The sequence below is a fragment of the Coregonus lavaretus genome, assembly GCF_964263955.1.
Source record: "Coregonus lavaretus genome assembly, contig: HAP1_SCAFFOLD_513, whole genome shotgun sequence".
In the NCBI taxonomy this organism is placed as follows: Eukaryota; Metazoa; Chordata; class Actinopteri; order Salmoniformes; family Salmonidae; genus Coregonus; species Coregonus lavaretus.
In genome coordinates this window covers 110,944-130,000 of record NW_028162662.1, presented here as the reverse complement: position 1 = coordinate 130,000, position 19,057 = coordinate 110,944, and the positions used below count along the sequence as shown (strand labels likewise).

At 46.9% G+C, this 19,057-nt stretch overlaps 2 protein-coding genes and 1 long non-coding RNA gene across 4 annotated transcripts in view; 2 read left to right on the top strand and 1 right to left on the bottom strand.

Annotated features, from left to right (window-relative positions):
* The window catches only part of LOC311119045 (transcription factor SPT20 homolog), a 41,071-nt gene extending 37,245 nt beyond the window's left edge, over nucleotides 1–3,826 (top strand). The window contains 3 exon segments of the mRNA XM_084193801.1: nucleotides 910–1,020; nucleotides 1,571–1,664; nucleotides 3,130–3,826. Of these exon segments, the coding sequence (XP_084049927.1) occupies nucleotides 910–1,020; nucleotides 1,571–1,664; nucleotides 3,130–3,227 (303 nt within the window). The 3' untranslated portion in view covers nucleotides 3,228–3,826.
* Nucleotides 3,827–3,926: 100 nt separating this feature from the next.
* Nucleotides 3,927–6,191, bottom strand: LOC311119046. Its single transcript, XR_014611899.1, has 3 exons — nucleotides 6,050–6,191; nucleotides 5,388–5,431; nucleotides 3,927–4,617 (listed from the first exon to the last, which is right to left on the bottom strand). It is a non-coding gene; the product is annotated as an uncharacterized lncRNA (long non-coding RNA).
* A 2,016-nt stretch (nucleotides 6,192–8,207) lies between these two features.
* LOC311119039 (dolichyl-phosphate beta-glucosyltransferase-like) lies at nucleotides 8,208–17,253 on the top strand. Of its 2 annotated transcripts, none has more exons than XM_084193797.1 (10): nucleotides 8,208–8,534; nucleotides 8,837–9,004; nucleotides 10,314–10,360; nucleotides 11,603–11,671; nucleotides 12,016–12,108; nucleotides 12,982–13,095; nucleotides 13,399–13,458; nucleotides 13,629–13,780; nucleotides 14,668–14,753; nucleotides 16,414–17,253. In XM_084193797.1, the coding sequence occupies exons 1-10, from the start codon at nucleotides 8,498–8,500 to the stop codon at nucleotides 16,527–16,529; spliced, it is 942 nt and encodes a 313-aa protein (XP_084049923.1). In that variant the 5' UTR covers nucleotides 8,208–8,497; the 3' UTR covers nucleotides 16,530–17,253. The 2 variants fall into 2 exon arrangements, with proteins under 2 accessions (XP_084049923.1, XP_084049922.1); XM_084193796.1 differs by having other exon boundaries at nucleotides 13,384–13,458.
* Nucleotides 17,254–19,057: the final 1,804 nt, after the last annotated feature.

The window sequence follows — 19,057 nt, the reverse complement described above, 5'->3', positions numbered from 1 at the left end:
CTCTCTCTCTCTCCTCTCTCCTCTCTCACTCCTTCTCTCTCCTTCTCTCCTCTCTCTCTCTCCTTCTCTCCTCTCTCTCTCTCCTTCTCTCCTCTCTCTCTCCCCTCCCTCTCCCCTCCCTCTCTCTCCTCTCTTTCCTCTCTCTCTCCCCCCTCCCTCTCTCTCCTCCCTCTCTCTCCTCTCTCTCTCTCCTCTCTCTCTCTCTCTCTCTCCTCTCTCTCTCTCTCTCTCTCTCCTCTCTCTCTCCTTCTCTCTCATTCTCTCCTCTCTCTCTCTCCTTCTCTCCTCTCTCTCTCTCCTTCTCTCCTCTCTCTCCTCTCTCTCTCTCTCTCCCCTCCCTCTCCCCTCCCTCTCTCTCCTCTCTCTCTCCCCTCCCTCTCCCCTCCCTCTCTCTCCTCTCCCTCCTCTCTCTCTCCCCCCTCTCTCTCTCCCCCCTCCCTCTCTCTCCTCTCTCTCTCTTCTCTCTCTCTCCTCTCTCCTCTCTCTCTCCTTCTCTCCTCTCTCTCTCTCTTCTCTCCTCTCTCTCCTCTCTCTCTCTCTCCCTCCCTCCCCTCCCTCCCCTCCCTCTCTCTCCTCTCTCTCCTCTCTCTCCCCCCTCCCTCTCTCTCCTCCATCTCTCTCCTCTCTCTCTCTCTCTCTCTCTCTCTCCTCTCTCTCTCTCCTCTCTCTCTCTCCTCTCTCTCTCTCCTCTCTCTCTTTCTCTCTCTCTCTCCTCTCTCTCTCCCCCCTCCCTCTCTCCTCTCTCTCTCTCCTCTCTCTCTCTCCTCTCTCTCTCTCTCCTCTCTCTCTCTCCCCTCTCTCTCTGTCTCTCTCTTTTTCTCTCCCTCTCCTCTCTCTCCATCTCATCTCTCTCTCTCCTCCTCTCCCTCTCTCTCCTCTCTCTCCTCTCTCTCTCTCTCCTCTCTCCAGATCCCTACAGGTCCTCTGATCTTTAACTCAGTGCAGCAACAGCAGCTCTCCCAGTTCTCTCCTCAACAGAGCCGGTCTGCTACGTCTAGCCCACAGCAACAAGGAGACACGGTATGATTCACACCTTCCACCTCAGAGCCAGTCTGCTACGTCTAACCCACAGTAGCTTCTGCTGAGTCCTCAACAACCGGATGTTCCGGTTTTCAGGGGAAATGGAAAGAGAGCCTGTGACGCGACATCCGCTATTGGGCATTAACAAGGTGACACTCCATCTTAACTCCTCCTCCACATTTACTGGACTGGTTGAACAGTGCAGAAGAGAACCTGCCGCAACAGTTGTTTTTCTTATGGTCAAGACCAGTATGTAGGGGATCTAGTTTCAGACCAGTATGTAGGGGATCTAGTTTCAGACCAGTATGTAGGGGATCTAGTTTCAGACCAGTATGTAGGGGATCTAGTTTCAGACCAGTATGTAGGGGATCTAGTTTCAGACCAGTATGTAGGGGATCTAGTTTCAGACCAGTATTTAGGGGATCTAGTTTCAGCCTTTCTTTGACGCCTGATATGTTAGGTCAGACCTACAGCAACAAGGAGACATGGTATGAGACACACACCTCTCTGTCTCTGTGGTGATAACCTCTAACCTCTGACCTGGTTTTAGGGTGATCAGGGGTCAGACCAGGGTGTGGGTGCTCAACAGACTGCTGTCATCAACCTGACTGGAGTAGGAGGCTTCATGTCCCCACAGACAGCAGGTAGGGGACACACACACACACTCTAATACACACTCTGTCTGTATGTCTCTGTCTGTGTGTCTCTGTCTCTGTCTGTCTCTGTCTCTGTCTGTCTGTCTCTGTCTGTCTGTCTCTGTCTGTCTGTCTCTGTCTGTCTGTCTCCAGTAACACAACCTGTACATTGTTGAATTGACACCCTATTCACTAACACAATCAGACACCATACACTAACACAATCAGACACCATGTTACTAACACTATCAGACACCATGTAAATAACACCACCATGTAACAAACACCATCAGACACCATTTAACTCACACCACCATTTACTAACACAATCAGACACCATGTAACTAACACCACCATGTAACTAACACCATCAGACACCATTTAACTACAATGGTACAATGATTCTCTACACCATACTTGCTTTTTTTGTCTCGCAAACTGAAATGAGGCTATTCGAATTTTAGCAACCAGGAAATGGCGGAGCGATGTCTGCATAATGCATCTTTAAATTCCAGGATGGTCGCTGCTTGGCATGTTAAATGCAGAAACAGTCAGGTATCCATGGCTTGTGTGACGGAAGGTTACCCTGTTGAAATACCAGCTGACCTGTTATTTTATTTCCTCCCCCTCTACCCCTCTCCCCCTCCCTCTCTACCCCTCTACCCCTCCCTACCCCTCTACCCCTCCCTCCCTCCCTCTCTACCCCTCCCTCCCTCCCTCTCTACCCCTCCCTCCCTCCCTCTCTACCCCTCCCTCCCTCCCTCTCTACCCCTCCCTCCCTCCCTCCCTCTCTACCCCTCCCTCCCTCCCCCTCTCCCCCCTCTACCCCTCCCTCTCTACCCCTCTACCCCTCCCTCTCTACCCTCTACCCCTCCCTCTCTACCCCTCTACCCCTCCCTCCCTCCCTCTCTACCCCTCCCTCCCTCCCTCTCTACCCCTCCCTCCCTCCCTCGCTCCCTCCCCCTCCCTCTCTACCCCTCTACCCCTCTCCCCCCTCTACCCCTCCCTCTCTACCCCTCTACCCCTCCCTCCCTCCCTCTCCCCCCTCTACCCCTCCTCCCTCGCTCCCTCCCCCTCCCTCTCTACCCCCTCCCTCTCTACCTCCCCCCTCCCTCTCTACCTCCCTCCCTCTCTACCTCCCCCCTCCCTCTCTACCCCCTCCCTCTCTACCTCCCCCCTCCCTCTCTACCTCCCCCCTCCCTCTCTACCTCCCCCCTCCCCCCCTCCCTCTCTACCTCCCCCTCCCTCTCTACCTCCCCCCTCCCCCCCCTCCCTCTCTACCTCCCCCCTCCCTCTCTACCTCCCCCTCCCCCCCCTCCCTCTCTACCTCCCCCCTCCCTCTCTACCTCCCCCCTCCCCCCCTCCCTCTCTACCTCCCCCCTCCCTCTCTACCTCCCCCCTCCCTCCCCCTCCCCCCTCCCCCCTCCCTCCCCCCTCCCTCTCTCCCTCCCCTCCCTCTCTACCCCTCCATCAGTTGCACCATCAAATGCAGCAGCAGCAAATGGCTATGGGGGGGGCGGTCCCTCAGGGGGCGTCGCCACGGCTACATACCGCCAGCCAACCAAGAAGTAAGAGGAAGAGGAGCATGCTGCAGCCCCTCCCCAAATCATGACAATGACGAACCCCCTCACACCCCTCCCCAGCCAACCAAGAGGAGCACACCGCAGCCCCTCCCCAAATCATGACAATGACGCACCCCCCTCCTCCCCCCAGCCAACCAGGAGGAGCACACCGCAGCCCCTCCCCAAATCATGACAATGATGAACCCCCTCACACCCCTCCCCAGCCAACCAGGAGGAGCAATGCCATGGCCCCTCCCCAAATCATGACAATGACGCACCCCCCTCCTCCCCCCCCAGCCAACCAGGAGGAGCACACCGCAGCCCCTCCCCAAATCATGACAATGATGAACCCCCTCACACCCCTCCCCAGCCAACCAGGAGGAGCAATGCCATGGCCCCTCCCCAAATCATGACAATGACGCACCCCCCTCCTCCCCCCCCAGCCAACCAGGAGGAGCACACCGCAGCCCCTCCCCAAATCATGACAATGAGGAACCCCCTCACACCCCTCCCCAGCCAACCAGGAGGAGCAATGCCATGGCCCCTCCCCAAATCATGATGGAGAGAACTTCACACACAACCCCTGTACGCCTCCATAATGTCCTCTCATTTAGGAGACAAAAATACTTTAGTTTTTCTTTGTCCTGTAGTAGCTGTGAGATGATGTAATAATGACTGTTTGTTTGGCGTGCAAGCCTGAACCACGTCCTGACGATCGTACTACAAGGGTTTTTAGAAGTAGGGAACCTACTTTTTTTAAATAACCTTTTTTTTTTTTTTTTATGAGTTAGAAAATGAAGATGCTGCCCTGTTCCATCCTCGTATGACATCACGCCACGGTGTCCTCTACGGGGGGGCCGTTGGATCAAACAGAGCTGAACTCCTGGACGAACACTGACTGCACGGTACATTCAGAAGACTCCTCGTGAACGACCATTCCTGGTTCTCCTGCTTCTGGGAGCCTCTGAAATGGTACCCTACTTATGTAGGGAATAGGGTGACATTTTGGACACAGATGATCTCGACTCCAATAGCATGCATGCTGAGTGCAATTTTTATATGGCACATTTTAAATAAGGCATTTCCTTGTACTTGTGGGGGTGGAAGGGGGGCGGGGGGAGTCAAGAAGTGTATATTCTTATTAGAAATCAGGTGTGTGACATTTCTGGGACACTGAGGCAGAAGTTAATGGTCTTTGTCAGCAGTTTTATTGCGATAAAGAAGAAACTATATATTGACAGGAAAATACAACTTTTTAAAGAAAAATAAACTGTGTGTGTGTTTATTCGGGTGTCTTGACGCTCCGTAGGACTTTGTCGATGAGTTTGCAGATCTCTCTGTGTCTCGTCGTGGCCCGGCTGATAGTCCAGAAGCTTCTCACCCGATAATGATGTGCCCCCCTGGAGAGGAGAAAGCAGGAGGAGAGGATGGCAACAACAGAGGAGTGTTTAGCATAGACAACTGTTGACCTATAAACTTTTTAAAAAAATAAGAGGGCCCATAAATACGTATTTTGGGGGTAGGGTTTAAGGGTTGTTTTGGAACTGGGGAAGAGGCTAGCTAGTGGATTCTCGGGGACTGAGTATTTGTTACTGGGCAGTGAGGACTAGGAAGGGGTTAACAATAAGTATATTTGGGAAGAGGCTTGGGGTTGGTTTCAGACTGGTTTAAGGGATGATTTGGGACAAGGCAGTGAAGGGAAGGGGTTATAGCAGGGATCATCAACTAGATTCAGCCGTGGGACGATTTCTTTCTTGAGCGGATGGTCATGGGCCGGGAAACATAATTACAAATAATGCAAATTGACCACACAAACGGTTATAATATTTTATAAACAATCTTTTCACATACACTGAGTGTACAAAACATTAGAAACACCTTCCTAATATTGAGTTGCACCCCCTTTTACCCTCAGAACAGCCTAAATTCATGATTGTAGCCTACATGCATTAAAGCTGAAATCCACATCGAAATCTCAGGACATGCTCTGCTGTTCTATCGTGCATGCAATGATGTCGGAGGGAAAACAAACAGCGTTCGATGTTTACAGTAACTTATTTGTTGGTATAATATGGCAAACAGATGTGGCAGTTTCACCTTTAAGGAATCCTGCTTTAAGCTGTAGAAGTGAATCAGTTCTCTGTGTGTCACATGAGGTTATCAAACGTACCTTTCCCTTCACAATGCATAACTCCTCTCTGTATCACGGCAGAACTGCAATGTAAAAGACAAGGTTAAAAACTCCTAGTACCACTACCTCTTGGGATAAGAGCATCTCACTCTATTTACAGTTTAGTCATTTAGCAGACACTCTTATCCAGAATGACTTACAATTACTGCATTCATCTTGAGATAGCTAGGTGAGACAACCACATATCACAGTGATAGCAAGTACATTTTCCCTCAACAAGTAGTTATCAGCAAAAGTATGAAAAAGTATTCATGGGTTGCACATTGCATCACAATATTGTTTTGAACATTCGTTTTAGGACTGATGCCCAGCTCTACTCAATGCATCCTCATTGGGGGGCTGATGAAGATTGTCTAAAGTCCATTACTGTGGCTTGAAAACACAATTACATTTCTAAAGAAGACTGTAATAATTAGTAGGAAGACCCTTTGTCATCATTTTGATGTCGCCAGATTGACTTCAGATGCAGTAAAACCTCCAGATTTTAGCTAGCTGTAACAGACCGAGGGTTCAGAGAGAACGAGAGTGTGTCGGGGGGGAAAGACTGAATGAGAAGGACGCCTTGTTTGTAAGGGTAGCAAGAAACATGCATTCATCACTGTTGTCTGCTTGAGTTTTGATCACAGTTCCGTTCTACTCACCTATATTCAATGTAGTGGTTCTGAATTCCCCCAGTTCCCTTCCATCAGGCCGGCAGTTCTCTTTCTGCAGCTAACAGTTCCCTTCCATCAGGCCGGCAGTTCTCTTTCTGCAGCTAACAGTTCCCTTCCATCAGGCCGGCAGTTCTCTTTCTGCAGCTAACAGTTCCCTTCCATCAGGCCGGCAGTTCTCTTTCTGCAGCTAACAGTTCCCTTCCATCAGGCCGGCAGTTCTCTTTCTGCAGCTAACAGTTCCCTTCCATCAGGCCGGCAGTTCTCTTTCTGCAGCTAACAGTTCCCTTCCATCAGGCCGGCAGTTCTCTTTCTGCAGATAACAGTTCCCTTCCATCAGGCCGGCAGTTCTCTTTCTGCAGCTAACAGTTCCCTTCCATCAGGCCGGCAGTTCTCTTTCTGCAGCTAACAGTTCCCTTCCATCAGGCCGGCAGTTCTCTTTCTGCAGCTAACAGTTCCCTTCCATCAGGCCGGCAGTTCTCTTTCTGCAGCTAACAGTTCCCTTCCATCAGGCCGGCAGTTCTCTTTCTGCAGCTAACAGTTCCCTTCCATCAGGCCGGCAGTTCTCTTTCTGCAGCTAACAGTTCCCTTCCATCAGGCCGGCAGTTCTCTTTCTGCAGCTAACAGTTCCCTTCCATCAGGCCGGCAGTTCTCTTTCTGCAGCTAACAGTTCCCTTCCATCAGGCCGGCAGTTCTCTTTCTGCAGCTAACAGTTCCCTTCCATCAGGCCGGCAGTTCTCTTTCTGCAGCTAACAGTTCCCTTCCATCAGGCCGGCAGTTCTCTTTCTGCAGCTAACAGTTCCCTTCCATCAGGCCGGCAGTTCTCTTTCTGCAGCTAACAGTTCCCTTCCATCAGGCCGGCAGTTCTCTTTCTGCAGCTAACAGTTCCCCTAAAGTTACTATCATGTTCAGGGCATCCTGTTCTAGCAGTAAATGTAACTTGTGTCGACATTACATTAGCAGGTGGAAAGTTCAATACTTGCGAGAAGATGGCACCCTACCATTACGCTGGTTTTACACTGAGCTGCACCTCAGCCATTTTGTAATGGCAGTGTCAGCCAATCAGCTCCTTTGTTGTTCAACGCAACGTGCCATTCCAGAATGGCTGCTGTGGTTACTGCTAGCTAGCATGAGGACAAAATGGCTGTTTTCCGGGAAAACCAACAGTATTTCAATCTTGTCGATGTAGCAGTGTAGATAAAGATACAGTTTGGAGTACAGTGGCATATCCCATCCTTGCATTGAGGTACGTTCTCTGACCCATATCTCGCACCTGCTCCAAGGTGTCTTAATGTAACCATGATTGCGTTCTGTCCTCAGTGCAGCTCTGTGTAAACAAGCGTAACGGTAGGGTCGGAATCTTCTGGCAAGTTCAATACAAGTAACTACCAATGTAAATGATATATGCAATATTATATATATATATATATATATATATGAAAATGTATGCACTCACTAACTGTAAGTCGCTCTGGATAAGAGCGTCTGCTAAATGACTAAAAATGTGTGTGTATATATATATTAGGTAGCTACAGTACTAGCAGTTCTGAGGAAAAATATTAAAGTAGTTGGTTAGCTAGAATTAACTGACTTTAATCAATGTCCACTATCAATGTAGCTAGATTGCAGGTAGCTGGGTCAGTAGTTACAGAGAGAGAATCTGTGTCATATCCTAGAAAGCCTAAACACTATTACACCATTGACGTTAGCCTGCGTGTCAAACAAATCCCTCGTCCTTGGGACAGCGGTTAGGATAGTTTATCATTTCGGAAACATCTGAAAACTACTGACCGTTCATGTAGATTGTTAATACAATATATATTTTTTTATGAATGCAAAATGTACATTTACTTGAATCCAGCCGCCCTGATGTTTTGGTAGACAACGTGGGTTTGAATAATATTCTGATGTCAGAACGGAAGCCGCAGATGTGTATGACTTTGCAAACCAACTTTGGAACTGTTTCATCGTATCGCAAATTTCTCGTGATACCAAATCAATGCACATTTAAACCTTGAAATCGTTTGTTTAAAGAAGATGTAAATCCAAGTAAACCGTAAAGAATAAGTGTCGCACACTTCACACTCCAAGCCAGCAGGGGTCGTAGTTTCATTAGACGTAAGAACACGTCATCGCTTTGGTCCCTCTTGCATCTATTTGATGTCGTTTTCTGTAAGGAGTTACTTCCGCGTAGGTGTTTCTCTGTGACTGGAAGTAAACTTCAAACCTTATTATACCTCAGTGGATCCGCGCCATGCAATAATGGACATATTGAGTTTCTGATATTCCACATCAACTTCAAAATACCGTCTTTGCCTCGTTCTCCGAAGAGTGTTGTCTTTCAACACGGAACAGTACAGTTAGCTAGCCACGGCGCAGCTGTGTTTGTCTGTGCACTGGGGAATGGGAGAGAATGGATTGTCTATGTGAAATAATTCAATGTCTGGTTGCATTGGCAGTGGCTGCTTTGATAGTGGTAAGTGTTACACATGCTGCAGCGTTTGTCTAGCAGGTTATGGTGCGTGCTGTTTATGTCAGTCTGTAGTAGCCTGCCTTGTCATTCATTCTAACAGGTTGCTGAACTATCAGAAAGAGGTAGAGAGGGCCCTTCTGTGTGCATCCAATCAATTAATCAATCATGGTTTTGAACACTATCCCACCTAGTATGCCTAAATATCTTTGTTTACTCATTGACAAGAAGATGGAATCAATGGAACCAAAACTGACCTAACCATCTAGAAGCTGAATCTCAGCACCTGTTGTGGTTCTGTTTCGCAGTCCTGCTGATAGCCCATCTGACTGCCGGGATGGTGGACCTGAAGCGCCATGAGAAGGAGAAGTTCTTCCTGACCGCGGCCGGAGAGAAGGAGCCGTTCCCCAGCCTACACGACCCCAGCTCATTGGAGATGTCCGTGGTTGTGCCTGCTTACAATGAAGAGCTACGAAGTTAGTGAGTGGGTTGCCACACAGACAGACAGCTAGAGAGAGAGGCAGACAGATAGACAGCTAGAGAGAGAGGCAGACAGACAGACAGCTACAGAGAGAGGCAGATGGGGAGAGAGGCAGACAGACAGCTAGAGAGAGACAGACAGCTAGAGAGAGAGGCAGACAGACAGCTAGAGAGGCAGACAGACAGACAGCTAGAGAGAGAGGCAGATGGGGAGAGAGAGAGACAGACAGACAGCTAGAGAGAGAGAGAGAGAGAGACAGACAGACAGCTAGAGAGAGAGAGAGGCAGACAGACAGCTAGAGAGAGAGGCAGATGGGGAGAGAGAGAGGCAGACAGACAGACAGCTAGAGAGAGAGGAAGATGGGGAGAGAGAGAGGCAGACAGACAGCTAGAGAGAGAGGCAGATGGGGGAGAGAGAGAGAGGCAGACAGACAGCTAGAGAGAGAGGCAGACAGACAGACAGCTAGAGAGAGAGGCAGATGGGGAGAGAGAGAGAGAGGCAGACAGACAGACGGCTAGAGAGAGAGAGGCAGATGGGGGAGAGAGAGAGAGAGGCAGACAGACAGCTAGAGAGAGAGGCAGACAGACAGACAGACAGCTAGAGAGAGAGGCAGATGGGGAGAGAGAGAGAGGCAGACAGACAGCTAGAGAGAGAGGCAGATGGGGAGAGAGAGAGGCAGACAGACAGACAGCTAGAGAGAGAGGCAGATGGGGGGAGAGAGAGAGAGGCAGACAGACAGCTAGAGAGAGAGGTAGATGGGAGAGAGAGAGGCAGACAGACAGACAGCTAGAGAGAGAGGCAGATGGGAGAGAGAGACAGACAGACAGCTAGAGAGAGAGAGAGAGCGAGAGAGAGGCAGGCATGCATGTGTACACACACATAAACACACATTTCCCCCGAACATGTTTCCTCTTAGAACGACTTAGTCTAAAGGTGGATGAGACAGTAGTGTCATATTCAGCATTAGCCTTGTAATAACATCTTGTAATAACATCTTGTAATAAGAGCTTTGCCAAACCGGTATGTTGTGTTTGGGTTGGATCCTATGTCTCTTGCATTGTCTTCTAGAAGGCAGCCAGTGACTAGCGTCAATCTCGGCTTCGAGGCATTTTTTGCCATATTAATTCACACTTGTTATAGGCTGCGTTTACACCGGCAGCCCAATTCTGATCTTTTGCCACAAATTTCTCTTTTGACCAAAAGATCAGCTCTTTTTAATAGGGCAAAAGATCAGAGAACCAGGCTGCCTGTGTAAACGCAGCCATAGACTACGTGTGACCTATATGTATATGTTGCCACTGCAGTGCCTGTGATGATGGAGGAAGCTTTGGAATATCTGGAAAACAGGCGGGTGAGTAACCACTCCCAATGTTGAGGGAAAGTAAGTGGCAAAACATTGATGCTGTTCTTCACTCCTGGTCATGGAGGGACAGTGTGTGCAGGATTTTGTTCCAGCCCAGCTCTAACACACCTAGTTTTGCTATTGGAAGTCTTGATGATTAGTTGAGTTCTAGCTCTAAGCTGTTTAACCTGTGACCATCACATCAACAACCAGCAGTGAAGATCACTGCTTCACTGTGCTGTCATTGTTCAAAGTGGCCACCAGATGGCAGTGAAGATGTACAATGTGTTGTTGGTTGACCATTACATTTGTACAATTTAGCCATTTAGCAGACGCTCTTATCCGGAGCGTCTTACAGTTAGTGAGTGCATAATTTTGGGTTTTTTTCATACTGGCCCCTTCGTGGGAATCGAACCCACAACCCTGGGTTTGCAAGCGCCATGCTCTACCAACTGAGCTACATCCCTCTTTTTAGTTCAAGTTCTAAGGTAGCTTAGTGGTTGAGAGCGTTGTGCCAGTAACCGAAAGGTCGCTGGTTCTAATCCCCGAGCCAACTAGGTGAAAAATCTGTCGATGTGCCCTTGAGCAAGACACTTAACCCTACTTGCTCTGGATAAGAGCGTCTGCTAAATGATTAAAATGAAAATGAAAAAATATGTTGTAACTTATCAAATTGCAGATGCAAACACTCTCTGAAACACTTGATGACCATATTCCTGCTTCAGCCTCAGATTATATTCACTGACAATGTGCCACTAATAAATCATGCAGATAAAAACAGCCTGCTTAAATTGATCGAAAAAACAAATGTATATTATTGTTTCTCATGTCTCTCTCTCTCTCTGTCTCTCTCTCTCTCTCTGTCTCTGTCTCTCTCTCTCTCTCTCTCTCTCTCTCTGTCTCTCTCTCTCTGTCTCTCTCTCTCTCTTCTCTGTCTCTGTCTCTCTCTCTCTCTGTCTCTGTCTCTCTCTCTCTCCCTGTCTCTGTCTCTCTCTCTCTCTCTCTCTCTCTCTCTCTCTCTCTCTCTCTCTCTCTCTCTCTGTCTCTCTCTCTCTGTCTCTCTCTCTCTCTCTCTCTCTCTCTCTTCTATCTCCTCTCTCTCTCTCTCTGTCTCTCTCTCTCTGTCTCTCTCTCTCTGTCTCTCTCTGTCTCTCTCTCTCTCTCTCTCTCTCTCTGTCTCTGTCTCTGTCTCTCTCTCTCTCTCTCTCTCTCTCTCTCTCTCTGTCTCTGTCTCTCTCTCTCTCCCTGCAGAAGCAGCAGCCATTGTTTACCTATGAGGTCATCGTGGTGAACGATGGAAGCAAAGACAAGACCACAGAGGTACGTTGGTGTTGATCTTTTATATTTGTCTCTAAGAGATATTATTTCTCAATATAGAAGGTAGAATCATTGCTGAAGCGGCTGTATGTAGTTTAAATTTGTAATTGATTAATTGATTCATTCTTTTCTAGTATTATTAGCATGCTCAAATATTAAAATATCAGACAGCTCTCCAATGAAAATAGCTCTCCAGAAAACCACGTCATCAAATGAATGTGTCTCCATGTTTTTGTCTGAGTGGTGGTGTATAACCGTTTGGGGGTTGTCTTCCCAGGATGCCCTGTAGTACACCGTACACATAATGTAATTATCTAACAGTATGTGTGTGTGTTCTGTCTTCCCAGGTTGCCTTGCAGTACACCAGGCAGTTTGGAGCGGACAAAGTGCGGGTCCTGACCCTGGTGAAAAACAGAGGGAAGGGAGGGGCCGTCAGGATGGTGAGAACAGAGGGGAGGTGCTGTCAGGATGGTGAGAACAGTGGAGAGGGAGGGGCCGTCAGGATGGTGAGAACAGAGGGGAAGGAGGGGCCGTCAGGATGGTGAGAACAGAGGAGAGGGAGGGGCCGTCAGGATGGTGAGAACAGAGGGGAGGTGCTGTCAGGGTGGTGAGAACAGTGGAGAGGGAGGGGCCGTCAGGATGGTGAGAACAGAGGGGAAGGAGGGGCCGTCAGGATGGTGAGAACAGAGGAGAGGGAGGGGCCGTCAGGATGGTGAGAACAGAGGGGAGGGGCGGGCCGTCAGGATGGTGAGAACAGAGGGGAAGGAGGGGCCGTCAGGATGGTGAGAACAGAGGGGAGGGAGGGGCCGTCAGGATGGTGAGAACAGAGGGGAGGGAGGGGCCGTCAGGATGGTGAGAACAGAGGGGAGGGAGGGGCCGTCAGGATGGTGAGAACAGAGGGGAGGGAGGGGCCGTCAGGATGGTGAGAACAGAGGGGAGGGAGGGGCCGTCAGGATGGTGAGAACAGAGATTTTGTCTTGATTTTTTAGGAATGGGGCAGTATTTTTTTTTAAAAATTAGATGGGACAGTGAGGAGATGGTGTACTCAAACCCACGCTCACACCGATGTGTTCCGGAGGCAGCAGCCGAACCACACCAGGCCACCATAGAACACCTTTCAACCAATCCAATAAACCACCAACGCAAAGTCTAGTGAAAACACACTGTCAATACATTATTATGTCATGCTTGGTGAGCGTGTGAAATATTTCATGCCCATATAAAGTTTATTGGCACGAAAGTAATTTAATTATTGCCAAAGCTGAAAGAATACTAAATAAAACCTAAATAACAGAATAGTGTGGTTCTCTCAGGGTACTCTGAGTTCCAGAGGGAGGCTGATTCTGATGGCGGATGCTGACGGAGCTACTAAGTTTGCAGACGTTGAGAAGGTGGAGGCCGGCCTTCACGATGTAAACACCAAACCAGTGAGTGTCTGTTCCCTTTTCTTCTTTGTGTATTAGAATCATGACTGTAAGAATCCCCGGTGGTTCCACTTCCTGTCATGGTATCTTCTAACTCCTGTCATCTCCTGTCCTGTTTGTAGTTCCAAAATGATTGTACTGGTAATTATATATCATGTACGTTTTAACGGTCTTCTCTCCTCAATTGACGATACTCTTATCTAGGCCATGAGACCTTTGATATTTTAATTTCACAAACATTTTTCATGAAGCATTCTTTAACTGTTACCTTCCTGTCTCTGATGATACCAGCCTAATGTGTTTCAGGAGAACATGGCTATCTCCTGTGGGTCCAGAGCACACCTGGAGGAAGACGCAGTCGCTTCGGTGTGTGACTGTCTGACTTTTAGGATTTAGCCTATAGGATTTAGCCTATAGGATTTAGCCTATAGGATTTAGCCTATATGAGTCTTGTGAGTAGTATATTGACAGTAAAAAGGTCCTTGTTGTTTTTTTTTAATATTAACTGCCGTGTTTTGTTAATGTCTCCATGTTAGCGGTCTCTGTTCCGTACGTTCCTGATGTATGGGTTCCACTTCCTGGTTTGGTTCTTCTGTGTGCGAGGCATCAAGGACACGCAGTGTGGCTTCAAGCTCTTCACCCGTGAGGCCGCGCTCAAGACCTTCTCCTCTCTACACGTGGAGCGATGGTAAGGTCTCCCCCTAACCATACCAACATTTACTGATGTTTACCTCATATTCTACTTACTTCAAATAAACATCCTCACTACACATGGAGCGATGGTAGACTCTCTCTCTCTCTCTCTCTCTGTCTCTCTCTGTCTCTCGCTCTCTCTCTCTCTCTCTCTCTCTCTCTCTCTCTCTCTCTCTCTCTCTCTCTCTCTCTCTCTCTCTCTCTCTCTCACTCTCTCTGTCTCTCTCTCTCTCTCTCTGTCTCTCTCTCGCTCTCTCACTCTCTCTCTCTCTCTCTCTCTCTCTCTCTCTCTCTCTCTCTGTGTGTGTCTGTCTGTATTCCGGACAGGAAAACCTAACCAGTGACCTTATATCAAAGTTGACAAATTGTATAATAACAATGTTAGTTCTATTCTACTTCCTGCAAGACATGATTGTCACTACAGGGGATCCGTGGTCAGGTCTCTCTCTGAAGGAGAGCCCTTTACCTCTCCTGATATTTGCATTGTGTGAATGATGTTATTACATAGTCATTAGATGGCTCTATTTGAACGCAACAATGTAAGGGGACAGTTCAAGACCTTCTCCTCTATATATGTAAAGCAATGGTTCGGTCTCTCTCTCTCCACGAGAACACTTACACACACACACACACACACATTGTCTTCAAATCAACTTGGATTTGAACAGTGCCCTGGTATGGTCTCTCTGAACAGAGAACGGATCATGACTGAAAACAATAGTTTACTAGTCCAGTACTAACACTCCATGAGGTTCAACAGTGCTGTACTTTTCAATACCCACACCTCCTCTGTTGTGATCATCCACTGGTTTTGAAAAGCATCTGCTTGTTGTTGTTGTTGTTGTTAGAACATTGTACCTAGAATGTTGTACTGTTCCACAGGGCCTTTGACGTGGAGCTGCTGTACATCGCTCAGTGCTTTAAGATCCCCGTAGCCGAGGTGGCTGTCAACTGGACAGAGATAGAAGGTAAGTCTGATAGCCGAGGTGGCTGTCAACTAGACTGAGATAGAAGGTAAGTCTGATAGCCGAGGTGGCTGTCAACTGGACTGAGATAGAAGGTAAGTCTGATAGCCGAGGTGGCTGTCAACTGGACTGAGATAGAAGGTAAGTCTGATAGCCGAGGTGGCTGTCAACTGGACTGAGATAGAAGGTAAGTCTGATAGCCGAGGTGGCTGTCAACTGGACTGAGATAGAAGGTAAGTCTGATAGCCGAGGTGGCTGTCAACTGGACTGAGATAGAAGGTAAGTCTGATAGCCGAGGTGGCTGTCAACTGGACTGAGATAGAAGGTAAGTCTGATAGCCGAGGTGGCTGTCAACTGGACAGAGATAGAAGGTAAGTCTGATAGCCGAGGTGGCTGTCAACTGGACTGAGATAGAAGGTAAGTCTGATAGCCGAGGTGGCTGTCAACTGGACTGAGATAGAAGGTAAGTCTGATAGCCGAGGTGGCTGAGATAGATCGGCCTCCCGGACCACACGTGCCTCCACGGAACCGGGTTTCGAGCCTCGGCTCGGCCAACTGGCTGTGCCCATCCTCTCTGCTAACCAGTCTCCCGACTCTTCTAACTGTCCTGTCATTAAAACGATAAAATACGTAAGGAGATCAGAGTTCCCGGTCTCATTTTCTTTTCTTTTTTTATGATAAAAGAGATGTTTTAATGTCTCTGGGGCCAAGTTGTTTCCAGTCGCAGGCTACTGATTAACTCTAATGTGTTAGTGGTTTCTACTGGGTAACCTCATTGTAACTGTGGTTCAAAATCTGCTGATATAGTATATTATAACGCCAGAGGGGGTGTGGTATATGGCCAATATACCACGGCTAAGGGCTGTTCTTATGCACGACGCAACGCGGAGTACCTGGATACAGCCCTTAATGTGTTATTAGGCCCATCACAGTTAATCAGTTAACTCAAGTTAACTTTTTGGGATTTTTGTGCGCTCATTTTTTAAAATCACAATTAATCACATTGTCTGAAAGCATTACAAATACACTGAAAACATCTATACAGCTCAAATCTACATTTAAAACCAAGTTGGCATTGAGGCTAAATAAAGTGTGCCTTCGCAGTATACCTAATGTTGCTAACTGTTACTTTAGACAAAATCAATATACCTAATGTTGCTAACTGTTACTTTAGACAAAATCAATATACCTAATGTTGCTAGCTGTTACTTTAGACAAAATCAATATACCTAATGTTGCTAACTGTTACTTTAGACAAAATCAATATACCTAACGTTGCTAACTGTTACTTTAGACAAAATCAATATACCTAATGTTGCTAACTGTTACTTTAGACAAAATCAATATACCTAATGTTGCTAACTGTTACTTTAGACAAAATCAATATACCTAATGTTGCTAACTGTTACTTTAGACAAAATCAATATACCTAATGTTGCTAACTGTTACTTTAGACAAAATCAAGACGTCATTGTTTTTTGTGTAAAAAATCTTAAATTACAGCTCACTTTGAGCAAATTCTGAATTTGCGGTTAAGTGCGATTTTAATTGCAGCAAATCATTTTTTAAAACATTTCACAGCCCTAGTTATAATGTGTTATATTGTGTTATAGGGTGTTATAATGTGGTATAGGGTGTTATAATGTGTTATAATGTGTTATAGGGTCTAAACTGGTGCCAGTGTGGAGCTGGTTACAGATGGGTAGAGACCTGGTGTTCATCCGCCTGCGTTACATCACTGGTGCCTGGAAACTGGAGAGCCCGCGCAAGACCGACTAGACTAGCCAATTACAGCAGCCCACACACACTGAGACAGCCTGTGATTGGACAGATGGGGCTGATGAACTTCCTCTTTGCGCCGGATTACCGTAAACTGTCAGTTGTTGTGGACTGCGTCTCAATAGTCTAAAGGGGCTTCCTCTCCTTGTGTCCTCTCCTTGTGTCCTCTCCTTCATCGGCACTGATCTGAAATCACAGGAGAGGTGACAGCATTAGAGAGGATGCCAACTGGGAGGAGGGTAGATAAGGAGAGGAAGCTATTTTAGCCTATAGAGACACATCCATGGACCTGTGGAATCAATGGGAGGGGCTATGTTCTCTTTCGAACGTTGCCATTGGCCGAAAAATCTTTAGATGACTGATTGACAGGTTCCAGTCGGTCCCGCCTATTGCCAGGTTCAGAATCCTCGTTGCTTTCCGTCACCTGAGAACGGTTTGTGGTATCCATGGTAACACGCCGTTGCCACGGTTTTCGATACAAGCACTGTATGATCAATCCATGTACCATGTTTAAAAAAAAATAAGAAAATAATGTGTAACTTTTTTGGGGGGGTAAAAAGGAATGTTGACAATGTATGTAGTAGATCAATATATATGTTTAGGTTTTATAATGATTTTGGTGAAATGGAAGATGTCATTTTCATTGTGTTGTTTCTTAGAGAGGAAGAGGGGTAAAGGGGTTGTATGACTTGAACCAAATTAAATGAAAACGCTCTAATGATAAGTTGTTTTCATGTGTTCATTATTATCACATGTCGTAAGTTAACTGATAATGTGGCTTGAGAGAAATGAATGGGAACTAGAAAATGACTTTACTGAAGTAAACGTGGTGTGCTTGCTAGTCTTGGAAGTATTTCTGTTTGTGATGGTAGTAGTAATGGTGACAGTAGTGATGGTGGTAGTAGTGGCAGTAGTGATGGTAGCAGTAGTGATGGTAGTAGTGATTGTGGTAGCAGTAGTGATGGTAGCAGTAGTGATGGTAGTAGTAGTGATTGTGGTAGCAGTAGTGATGGTTGCAGTAGTGATGGTAGTAGTAGTGATTGTGGTAGCAGTAGTGATGGTAGCAGTAGTGATGGTAGTAGTAGTGATTGTGGTAGCAGTAGTGATGGTAGCAGTAGTGATGGTAGTAGTAGTGATTGTGGTAGCAGTAGTGATGGTGGTAGTAGTGGCAGTAGTGATGGTAGCAGTAGTGATGGTAGTAGTGATTGTGGTAGCAGTAGTGATGGTAGCAGTAGTGATGGTAGTAGTAGTGATTGTGGTAGCAGTAGTGATGGTGGTAATAGTAGCAGTAGTGATGGTAGCAGTAGTGATGGTAGTAGTGATTGTGGTAGCAGTAGTGATGGTAGCAGTAGTGATGGTAGTAGTAGTGATTGTGGTAGCAGTAGTGATGGTTGCAGTAGTGATGGTAGCAGTAGTAATGGTAGCAGTAGTAATGGTAGCAGTAGTAATGGTAGCAGTAGTGATGGTAGTAGTAGTGATGGTAGCAGTAGTGATTATGGTAGCAGTAGTAATGGTAGCAGTAGTAATGGTAGCAGTAGTAATGGTAGCAGTAGTGATGGTAGCAGTAGTGATGGTAGTAGTGATTGTGGTAGCAGTAGTAATGGTAGCAGTAGTAATGGTAGCAGTAGTGATGGTAGCAGTAGTGATGGTAGTAGTGATGGTAGTAGTGATTGTGGTAGCAGTAGTGATGGTAGCAGTAGTGATGATAGTAGTGATGGTAGCAGTGATGGTTGCAGTGATGGTAGTAGTGATTGTAGTAGTGATGGTAGTAGTGATTGTGGTAGCAGTAGTGATGGTAGTAGTGATGGTAGTAGTGATTGTAGTAGTGATGGTAGTAGTGATTGTGGTAGCAGTAGTGATGGTAGTAGTGATGGTAGCAGTAGTGATGGTAGTAGTGATGGTAGCAGTGATGGTAGTAGTGATGGTAGTAGTGATTGTGGTAGCAGTAGTGATGGTAGTAGTGATGGTAGTAGTGATGGTAGTAGTGATTGTAGTAGTGATGGTAGTAGTAGTGATGGTAGCAGTAGTAATGGTAGCAGTAGTAGTAGGGTCTTCATAGATTTACATTATGTTATCTTTTGCATGTGGGTTTGGTTGGAGACAGGCGTAAACCTCTCCAAACGGGGGGACCAGTATGAAAATGTATGCACTCACTAACTGTAAGTCGCTCTGGATAAGAGCGTCTGCTAAATGACTAAAATGTAAATGTGCATGTAAATCTATTTTGGGGTGGAGTTATTATAGTGGGTTCCAGTGAGATAGTATAGCAGGTTCCAGTCCTATATCATGATAAGGCATATCATGGGTTTTTAAGCTCTCAAAACGTTTTAGTTTAAACATTCTGAATGACAGTGACTTCAGTTTGATGGCTGCCGCTTGTGTTGGTATAAGTTATCGTGGTGGGAGAATCCATTAACTATCTCCTTCGACGTTAGCCATCTGTTTTTGGTGGACAGTTACATGCCTATAGAAAGTCTACACCCCCTTGAACCTTTTCCACATTTTGTTGCGTTGCAAAGTGGGGTTAA